Genomic DNA, 11,442 nt, shown 5'->3' with positions numbered 1-11,442 from the left:
CTTCCTTCCTTCCTTCCTTCCTTCCTTCCTTCCTTCCTTCCTTCCTTTCTTTCCTTTCTTTCTTTCCTTTCTTTCTTTCTTTTTGAATTATCATTACTTTACTGTTCCAGGCATTTTAAATATTCATACAATTGCCTTATTTCAGCAGTCATTTCCTCTCCAGTATAGATTTTGTGTCCAGGATCAGAGCCATGTACATCACTGAATAAGCACCCGCAGGCTACATGGGACCCACTCCGGCGCCCATGTCTTTGCTAGTAGAGCCTTTCACCACACCCGCAAGAGGGCTGGACCTTCCCTTGCTTGACATAGCCTCCACTGTGAATGAAAACACACTTTGTAGATTCAATCCCAGTACACCTCCAGCACCCCCAGGTGTTCCATGTATGTGGCAATCATCCTGAGAGCTAGTGATACATCATGTTAGCTGGTACCTATGCCAGCACCCACTCCACTATATCATACAGATGCTGAGGCACTTAAGTGTTCTGGGTAAAATGGAGTCCATAATAGCCATAGGAGTTGAGTGTGGAGGAAGTGGACTTTCTCTCAATAATGAATACCCTTAATACAAATTTAGCAGATTTATAATTTCATGTCTGTTTACATTTATTGTCAAAGCTTCACAAACTATTTACATAAATGAAAGCATGTTCAAGTTTTTAAATGCCGCTATGATAAGCAAACAGAGAAACTGCTGAGACAACACTTGCTTGCGCCATAAATACATACGGCAACATCTGGTCATTCTTAAAGAAATGCTTGTGTTTCCAAGGCCAGGCACGATGGCTCACGTCTGGAATCCCAGCACTTTGGGAGGCCGAGGCAGGCAGATCATGAGGTCAGGAGATCGAGACCATCCTGGCTAACATGGTGAAACTCGTTCTCTACTAAAAATACAAAAAATTAGCTGGGTGTGGTGGGGGCACCTGTAGTCCCAGCTACTCAGGAGGCTGAGGCAGGAGAATGGTGTGAACCCGGGAGAAGGAGCTTGCCGTGAGCTGAGATCGTGCCACTGCACTCCAGCCTGGGGGACAGAGTGAAACCCAAACCCAAAAAAAAAAAAAAAAAAAAAAAAGCTTGTGTTTCCAAAAAGAATTTTTTTTCAAGTCATAAGCCTTATGCAATTCTTCCAAAGTAATAATGTGTGTGTCCTTCCTTCTCAAGCAATGGTTCAAGGCATCTCAAGGCATATTGCTGGTCTGAGGTTCTGATTTAACTGGCTGGGGGGAGAGGGAAAGAGTGGGCACTAACATTTTTTAAAAGCTTCACAAGTCATTCCAGCATGTAGTCAGTGTTGAGAACCTTGGTACTAAAGGCTCTTGCATCTTCCTACTGTCAGTTGTCCTCACTAAAAGCCCTTGAAGTGGTCCCTGGGTCAGGCAATGATCTCTTTCCTGCAAGCCCTGCATTTCAACAAAAGGTTTGTACCCTTCCCCTCATCCTTTTCCCTCCCCATTGGCTCCCAAAATACACTGGTGGTTTAGGGTTCCTCTGCTGTTCCTAGGGTGTTGCTCTCATCTCTACTATTTACTCCATTATAGACCAGAGATGAGAGCAACACCCTAGGAAAAGCAGAGCAGCATGACAGGGGGAGACTGGACGCTGACCCCGAGGAGCCACCACACCATTCACAGCTGCTCGTGCCCAGACAATTGCATGTGAGAGAAGGAAACACGTGTTGGTGATTTGGGTTTCTGTGGCCACAACTGAACCTAAGTCCTAACTGATATATCAGCTGCCAACTAGACATCTCTGTTTGTTCATCTCAAGCACTGTCAGTTCCGTTTGTCCCCCAGCTTATCTTCCCCCATTGCCTCCCCTAAATTCCCTGTCCCCAAGCCCTCAGTATCTCTCTGAATAGCACCACAGTGTCCCTAAGTTGCCCAAGTCACACACAACTCTGGGTATAACCCTAGACCCATCCCTCTTCCTCAGCACAACACTCAACATTTAGTCAGTTATAAGTCCCATGATGCTACCTCCCAAACACCTCCCAAATAATTTCACTTCCCTCCATCCCTACTCCCACCCTAGTCCATGCCACAGTCATCTCTCACCTGGACCACCACAGCCTCCTAATTGATGTTCATGCCTTGTTTCCTTCCAATATATCTTCCGCAACATGAAAGTACTGGAGATACTTTCACTGGAAATAACTGGCTGAAAGGAGTCTTCTTAAATGCAGATATAATTGTGTCACATCCCTGCTTAAAACCCTTTAGTAGCGCCCCACTGCCTTTAGGATAAAGGATTTGTCCATTAACACAGCTTATATGGAGTGTGGGTATCCTTCCCAGTATGCCTAGGAGAAACCCAGTTTAGGCTGAAGTGCCCTGCATTCATCAGCAACACCCTCTTTCACTCTCAAAAGCATCCTGATTTGGATGATAAACCACATGGTCACCTACTTATATGGCTGCTCATGAGCTCACCTCTGACTGTGCCTCCAAGCTTGCCTCTCTCATGGCAAATCTCTTGTTCCCATTATTATGACCTTTCCATTGAAACCTGCTGTGCTTTTTCTACTTCATGGCCTTTGCACATGCCATTCTTGTGCCTGGGATGTTCTTTCTTCTCGTCATAAAGCTGATTCCTGCTCATCCTTTAGGTATTGCTATGGGTTGAACTGTGCCTCCCCCAAATTCCCCTGTTAATATTCTAACCTCCAGCACCTCAGAATGTGACCTTATTTGGAAATACGGTCTTTACAGTGGGTAATCAAGTTAAAATGAAGTCATTAGGATGGGCCTAATCCAATAAGACTGGTGTTCTTATATAAAGGGAACATTTGGAGACAGACAGACACACACAAGGAGAATGCCATGTGAAAATAAAAGCAGAGATCTGGGTGATGTTTCTGTAAGCCAAGGACTGCCAGCAAACAAGTGAGCAGAAGTTGGTGAGAGGCGTGGGGGCAGATTCTCTCTCACAGCCCTCAGAAGGAACTGACCCTGCTGAGACCTTCATCTCAGAATTCTAGTCTCCAGAACTGGGAGGCAATACATGTATGCTGTTTAAGCCACTCAGTCTGTGGTACTTTGCTATGGTAGGCCTAGCTAATTAATACAAGTATCTGCTTAAACATTATCTCTCCTTCCAGGAAGCCTTCCCTGACCATTCCCCTCTACCATCAGACTAGGTGAGGTGCCCCTACTACATGTTCCCATTGTGCCTTAGATCAATGAAAGCTATAAAAGAGCTTAGAAACCAAATGAGTTTAAAGCCCACTCAGCAATGCACCAACTATATAAGTTTAGGCAAGTAGCTATAAGAACAACAAAAAATGAAACTTGGAAAAAAGAAAAATTGCGTTGGCTTGATTTCTCATATCATGCTGGGAAGCATTTTCCAACAAGCCTCCTCGAACAAAAACCAGACTTTGTACCTTGCTTTGCCCCATATCTGACACTCCTGGGGAATGTAACTTTGCTGTCATAGTATATACTGACAGCCCGATGTGATAAAGGCAGGTGTGCTTTTACAGGTTAAACTCTAGAACACGTACAATGCTATGATTGTATGCCCTGGTAGAATAGTTAAGGTTAAGGTGCTAAGGTTTTAGAGACCTCTGGAAAGTTCATCATTCATATATTAACCTAGAAATTTTATTTAATCACTCCTCTTTCTAACTCTATCTCTATGTGAGTAAGCATGTGTGTGTGTGTGTGTGTTTTGAGATGGAGTCTCACTCTGTCACCCAGGCTGGAGTGCAGTGGCACGAGCTCAGCTAACTGCAACCTCCGCCTCCCAGGTTCAAGTGATTCTCCTGCCTCAGCCTCCCGAGTAGCTGAGATTACAGGCACTCACCACCATGTCTGGCTAATTTTTGTATTTTTCGTAGAGATGGGGTTTTGCCATGTTGGCCAGGCTGGTCTTGAACTCCTGACCTCAGGTGATCCACCCACCTTGGCCTCCCAAAGTGTTGGGATTACAGGTGTGAGCCACCGTGCCCAGCTGTGTGTGTGTTCTTTTAAGCACTCAGGAATTGCTATGGTCTGTTTGTGCCTGCCCCCAAATTTATATGTTGAAATCCTAACCCCAGTGGTGATGGTATTGGGGTATTGGGACTTTTGGGGAGTGATCAGGTCAAGGGTGCAGAGCCCTCATGATTGAGATGAGTGTCCTTATAAAAGAGATCTAGCTCATCCCTTCAACCGTGTGAGGACATGGTGGAAATGATCATCCATGAATCAGGAAGCAGGCCCTCACCAGACACTGAAGCTCCTGGTGCCTTGATCTTGGACTTTCTAGCCTCCAGAATTGTGAGAAACATTTCTATTGTTTATAAGCCACCCAGTCCATGGGATCTTGTGACAACTTACTAAGACAGGGACCAGCTTCTTTTGTCTTCCTGCTGGTTCCATTTTTAAGGAGTTACATAAAACCATCTTACATCTAACAATCTGTTTGAAAATTCTGCTTTAACATCTCATCTCTCTGAAGTTTCAGTCTCTTTCTTTAAAATGAGGACCATCATAGATGTCTCATGGGGGTTGTTGTAGGGGTGAGGCAGGGATTAAATGCACTAACCCATTGGAAATCTCAGTGAATGCCTCTCTAATGAAACTGCTGGTGGTAGTATGGCTGGTGTATAGCACATTGTCTTTGCTTATGAAGCCCAGATATCCCAGACCCCACCAGCCTGGGACTACAACCATGAGACCATTTCCCACCTATTTTAGATTCTTTTTCAAAGTTGTTATTTTTAATTACACAAATAATATATGAATCCATTCTGCTCTTTTAAAACATTAGAACATAAAGGTAAAGCCTTCTTAGACCAATTTATTTCCAGGAGTCAAATCATGGTACTTGAGCTCCTCCTGGTCTGACTTCCAGAAGTTCACCTCTTTTGAACTTTTACTAAATTATTTCTGGGAGTCCCCAGGGTCCACAGACTAACTGCTGTCAACAAGTGAGATGCATCCTACTCCTTGTTCATCTTCTAGCTCCCTCGTGTTTAGGCCCACTGCTGGCAAAGCTACTTGGTGAAGAGGACTATTGGGCCTCATCACAGGATTAAATCCCATTCACATTTCTATGCAGCACCCGAGGGTGCCATCAGGGTTGCTCCCAAAGCTTCTGATCTTGGGTTTGCAGAGCAGAGGCTAGAGGAGGGTCTGTCTCCCAGCTCTGTTCATACTCATTCTTGGGCCCCAGGGCACCTCTGCTGCCACAGGGCCTCACTGAGAATTTCCTCATGATAGAGCAGTGTCTGGTCCTCCTCACAGCATCTACCCTATCCTCCCCTGCCCTCCTCACTCCTGCCCCCTTGTCTCTCCCCTCTGACTCAAATTTCTTAAACAGAAGTGCACATGAATATTAAGACATGCAAACAAATCTAGGGGAAGGGTTGGGACAGAGAGGAGATACTATCTACCCATAGTCTCAGTCTCACCTCAGCTTATCAAAAATGCCCTACAGAAGGCTCAGATATACCTAAAATGTACCTAAGAAGAGATACATTTTATATCCAGCAGGAAGCAGGAGATACAAATTTACTGAATGAATTAAATCCAGTGAGCAAACTCAAATGCTTACAGGGGCCAGGAAGTTAATGTAAATGAACGAAATGTACTGAGTATAAACACTCCTAAGACGGGTTGGCAAGCTCTTTCTATAAAGGACCAGACAGTAAATCTTTTTAGCTTTGCAGACCATATATGGGCTCTATTACAACTCAAGTCTGCCATTATAGAGCAAAAGCAGCCATAGATAATATATAAGCAAATGAGCATGTTCCAATAAAACTTTATTTACAAAAACAGGCGGTGGGCCAGATTTGGCCTATGGGCCATTGTTTACCGACCCCTGATTAAGGTGTGGGCATCTAGAATGCGTACCCACTTACTAGCCCACACCAGACTGTGACCATGTGGGAATACAGGTCCAGGGTTGCCTGTGTTTGAGAAAGGCTATACAGATAACTTTTTCTCTAAATTTTTCCAGTTTTAAAAATACTTTATGGCCAAAACAAAATACATTGGTGGCCCAGAATTAGCCTAAGAATTATCATCTTTGAAACTCAGACTTCAATAAATATAATAGACACTATTAGGTATGATGTATACTTTTAGTCAATGAATTATTAGAAAAACCATATTTAGGAGATTTTGATATATCCACTTTACAGAGGAAGAAACGAAGGCTCAGCCTTTCTAAGATCACACAGCTAGTAATTTGTGGAGCCAGGATTCAGGTCTAAGTCTGTTACACTAACACATTTGTGCTCATTCCACTTCACTGCTTTTTTAATATTCACAGATTGCATTTAGGAAGGACAATTGGAGCCTTCTGCTTTTGGAACTATCAGAATTTATGCACTTGTCATCTCTCCCCAGCTGCTTCCTATCTTGTGTATCCAGAACTGTGAGATGATACATTTCTGTTATTGGAGACACTCAGTTTGTGATACTTTGTTACAGAAGCCCTAGCAAGCTAATACAGTACATCCATCAACAGGTGAATAAAGTATGGTATACCCATACCATGGAATAGAAAGGAATGACTATTGACATATACATGCAGCAACATAAGATAATTTCAAAATAACTATGCTGCATGAAAGAAGCCGGACAAAAGAATATACACTGTATGACTCCCTGTATATGAACTACCAGAAAATGCAAACTAGAGTGACAGAAACCACATCACTGACAAAGGCTAATAAGGAAGCTCTGAAGGAACACAAGGAAACTTTTGGGGTGATGGATGAATTTATTTATTTATTTAGACACAGAGTCTCGCTCTGTCGCCCAGGCTGGAGTGCAGTGGCGCAATCTCGGCTCACTGCAAGCTCCGCCTCCTGCCTCCACGCCATTCTCCTGCCTCAGCCTCCCGAGTAGCTGGGACTACAGGCGCCCACCACCATGCCCGGCTAATTTTTTGTATTTTTAGTAGAGACGGGATTTCACCACGTTAGCCAGGATGGTCTCGCCTCCTGACCTCGTGATTCGCCCGCCTCAGCTTCCCAAAGTGCTGGGATTAAAGGCATGAGCCACTGCGCCTGGCTGATAGATGTATTTATTATCTTGATTGTGGTGATGGGTATATACATAAGTCAAAACTTATCAAAGTATTTACTTTATATATGAACAGTTCATTATCTGTTAGCTATACCTCCATAAAGTTGTTTTTAAAAAAATTTATGGCCGGGCACGGTGGCTCATGCCTGTAATCCCAGCACTTTGGGAGGCAAAGGTGAGTGGATCACCTGAGGTCAGGAGGTCAAGACCAGCCTGGCCAAAACGGTGAAACCCATCTCTACAAAAATACAAAAAATTAGCCGGGCATGATGGCGGGTACCTGTAATCCCAGCTACTCGGGAGGCTGAGGCAGGAGAATTGTTTGAACCTGGGAGGCGGAGGTTGCAGTGAGCTGAGATCACGCCACTGCACTCCAGCCTGGGCAACAGAGCAAGACTCCGACTCAAAAAAAAAAAAAAAATTACATAGACTAAATGTGGCTCCCTGAATCTAGGTACTTACATTTTTGTATAAGAAATGTTGGTATGTCATCCTTTAGTCATTTCTGGAATATTCTGTACTTCCCCTTAATAAGAAAAATATCCTCTTGAAGGGGCTTATATCATGGATAGAAAAGGGAGTACAGCCTTAAAGTTGGCCACATGAAATGATCCAGGAAAGATAAGAAATCTGTCTTAACCACAGGTATTTCCCATACAGCAGGCAAAAGTGGTATCATGTTCCACTCTCTGAAGATATAATTGTCCTAATGTCTCTAACAACAATTACATTAAACTGAACTCTAATACAGAGACCATCTCCATTTCAATATTAGCAGGAAACTTGCGAACAACTCCAAGATGCCATTTATTTTTTTAAGTGAAACTTTATGTATTTATAAATATATTCTCTGAGAATAAAGCATGTTAATAAAAGAGAATGACAATAACTAATTTAGTTCTTATATAGTTTTTGCTCTGACTGCCAAATTTTATGCCTAAACATAGCAACTGTATGAAAACATATGATTGGGATTTTTTTCCTTCATATTTCCTTGTTTCAGATTTTTGATGTCTATTTCCATTGATAAAATCCAGAAAAGTAAGAGGAAAATGTAATGTAACCCAGTAAAAGGAATTCCACAGGATGCTGAAACTTACCAAAGGGCCAGTTCAAATTCTGGGAGAGAGGAGTAGCTAGCCAGGTAGGTGCCACAGTAACTGAATGAAAGCAAAGTGTAGTCCAGGAGAATGTTGCCTAAAATATAAAATCCATTATCAGGATTTGATTATGTTAAGACCATGTTCAGTTAACTATGGTCTTACAGTTTATTTTCCTTTGCTAATGATTTTCACGTAATTCAAAAGCATTTAACTATTAGAATAAGAAAGATCCTGGCTAATTTCTAAGACCATGAACAGAAAGCTTAGAGCAAAGCTAAGACCCATTTATAAAAGATATTAAAGTGAATTAAGACCATGAGGTTACTATCTCTAGACTTCAGTGCAGAACTGAGCATACTGCACCATGCATGTCCCAGTATGGTTTGAAATGACCCAAGAATCATCTCATAAATATATGAGACGTTGTAATTAGAATAGTTATTTAGGCATCTTTAAATATCTTGGGGAGTTGTAATAATTCTAGCTTACTTCCTTATTTCTTTTATCTTAGGCCATATCTGGCCCTTAGCTTAATATCTTCCAGCTTTTGGAATAGCTATAAAAAGTGACCGACTCCTTTGTACCTATAGTTGATGAAAGCAACATGAATTCCAAAGTCTTAGCAACAACATGTTTTAAAATGCATACCACGGGGAGGCCAAAACAAGAAGAGCCTGTCCCTACTTCCCAGTACAGAGTGGTCTGATTTTCCCTCTTCTTCATCTGCTCGTCAGTGGGTTCCACAGGTGCAAGCTTTGCCCTCACCTCAGTCTGTCTTCGTATGTTTATGTCTCTATTGCTTGTTCTGTGGGTTTTTAATAGCTGTTTTCTTTTTTTCTCATTCTCATTTTAATTGACCATAATATAATCCTGAAATTTTGCTTCTGTCATTTATTGAATATATTCAGCATAGTCTAATCAACAAAGAAAAAAGTGTATTTATTGAGAATTCACTACAAAAACTAGTTTTTCTGTAGGCAGAGACCTTAATGATTTTTAAATGCTTGCTAAACAGACATTTCCCTCCACAATTGAAGATGACCAACTTTAGATGTTCTTTAAATCTTAGAAAATATGGTATTTGAAGAAAATGCCAAAAAAAAAAAGAGAGAAAAATATATTCTCTACAATCCTACCACCAAAGTTGGTAAATTTCTTTCTAGGATTTTCTTCTGTGTTTACTTGAAAAAATACATACATACATATTTTCTTTAAATATAACTTTGCTTTTTATAGCTATACTAGCCATAGATTAAATATTATATATGAGGCTGGGAGAGAGAGCTCACGCCTGAAATCCCAGCACTTTGAGAGGCCAAGGCAGGTGGATCACTGAGGTCAGAAGTTCGAGAGCAGCCTGGCCAACATGGTAAAACCCCGTCTCTACTAAAAATACAAAAATTAGTTGGGCGTGGTGGTGGGCACCTGTAATCCCAGCTACTCAGGAGGCTGAGGTTGAAGAATCACTTGAACCCGGGAGGCAGAGGTTGCAGTGAGCCAAGATTGCACCACTGCAGTCCAGCCTGGGTGACAGAGTGAGACTCTGTCTCATAATATATATGTATACACACACACACACACATATATATGATAATCCATTTTAAATGGAATTGGATTATAGTGTTACCTCAAGTTGGCTTTTAATTTACGTTATATTGACAATTTTATATTATCTTAACACTTATTTTAAAGTGTGATTTTTAATGTTTGCATAATACCCCTTTATAGTATATTTTATTTAACTATATCCACAATACTGGAGATGTAGATTGCTCCAATCTTTTGCTAGTATGACAGTGCTTTTTAAACTCTTTTGCATGTAAATCTTTGACCATATTTTTAACCATTTCCTAAAAATTGAATTCGTCTTGAAGCGAGTATACTGAGTCAAAGAGAGTAAATATTTACTTCACAGAAAGACTCTATCAATTTATAGTCCCACCTTCAGCAAGTAAGAGTGCTACCAGTTTCACTGCATTCTACCTAGCAATTATGATCTTAAAAAAGTTGTGACCTTGATAGGCAGAAAAATAACATGTTGGTTTAAATCACACTTTTTAAAACAAATCTTGAGAGGAAACATTTTTTGATGTCTTTGGTCATTTGTAGTTTAGTGATTTGTCTGGGTTAATTTCTTTTCCATTGTTCTAAGAGGCTGTTTTGTTCTTGTTTCATTAATGCTCTGAAAATATTTGATCCCATTTGTCCAAATATTTTACCCAGTTTATTATTTCCCTTTTAATTTTTCATGGTGTTTTGATGTTAATCAGTTTTAAATATATATACAATCAAATATGTCTGTCTTTTCTAAGTTTTTGTTTTGTGTGAAAAGTTCTTCACCTTCCTAGAATCACTCCTCTATTCTACCATATTTTCTACTCTCTCTCTCTCTCTATATATACACATATATATATATATATATATTTGGGTTTTTTTTGAGACAGAGTTTCGCCATGTTGCCAGCCTGGAGTGCAGTGGCGTGATCTTGGCTCGCTGTAATCTCTGCCTCCTGGGTTCAAGCGATTCTCCCACCTCACCCTCCTGAGTAGCTGGGATTACAGGCAGATGCCACCATGCCCAGCTAACTTTTGTATTTTTAGTAAAGACAGGGTTTCACCATGTTGGCCAGGATGGTCTCGATCTCCTGAGCTCATGATCCGCCTGCCTTGGAATCCCAAAGTGTTGGGATTACAGGCGGGAGCCACCGTGCCGGCCCGTATTTTCTACTATGTTCAAGTGGATTTGTTATTTATATTGAGTGCTCATTTTCATCTGATATAGACCATGAGTATCTAACTTGATACTTTTGTTAAAATATGCATTTTCTTAACACTACTGTTGAATAATCTATATTTTTTCTTCTTCCTTCTTCTCCTTATTCCTCCCTCCTCCTCCTTTTCTTCCTCCTCCTCCTCTTCCTCCTTCTTTTTGGTGACAGCCTCTTTCTTCATTTACTCAGCTTTTATATACTTTAGATTCTGTCCCAAGTCTTCAACTCTCCCACTGATCTGGTGATCCCTGTACCAATGCCACATTTCTAATTACTATGGCACCATAATATTAAAATGCCTTGCCATCATTTTCTTTCAAATTATTCTCATTCTCTATGTTTTATTTTCCCAGATGAATTTTAGAATCATTTGAGTACTCCTTGCTGTCTAAAACATATGATAAACCTACAAATTACTTTCTATGACAAATCTCAGAAATATATTTATAATAACCAGGCTGTCCATCCAGGAATATATTTCTATACATTTAAATCTTTTAAATCAGTGATTTTTTTTTTTTTTTTTTTTTTTTTTTTTTTT

At 40.9% G+C, this 11,442-nt stretch overlaps 1 protein-coding gene across 1 annotated transcript in view; it reads right to left on the bottom strand.

Annotated features, from left to right (window-relative positions):
- CFAP43 (cilia and flagella associated protein 43) overlaps window positions 1-11,442 on the bottom strand; it is a 107,364-nt gene that overhangs the window by 91,414 nt on the left and 4,508 nt on the right. The window contains exon 3 of the mRNA XM_023206210.3: window positions 8,129-8,225. Within this exon, the coding sequence (XP_023061978.2) occupies window positions 8,129-8,225 (97 nt within the window). The remainder of the gene's footprint in view (window positions 1-8,128; window positions 8,226-11,442) is intronic.

Source organism: Piliocolobus tephrosceles, chromosome 9, assembly GCF_002776525.5.
Source record: "Piliocolobus tephrosceles isolate RC106 chromosome 9, ASM277652v3, whole genome shotgun sequence".
NCBI lineage: Eukaryota > Metazoa > Chordata > Mammalia > Primates > Cercopithecidae > Piliocolobus > Piliocolobus tephrosceles.
The sequence above is the reverse complement of the archived record's forward strand: the minus strand, read 5'-3'. Positions and strand labels throughout refer to the sequence as shown.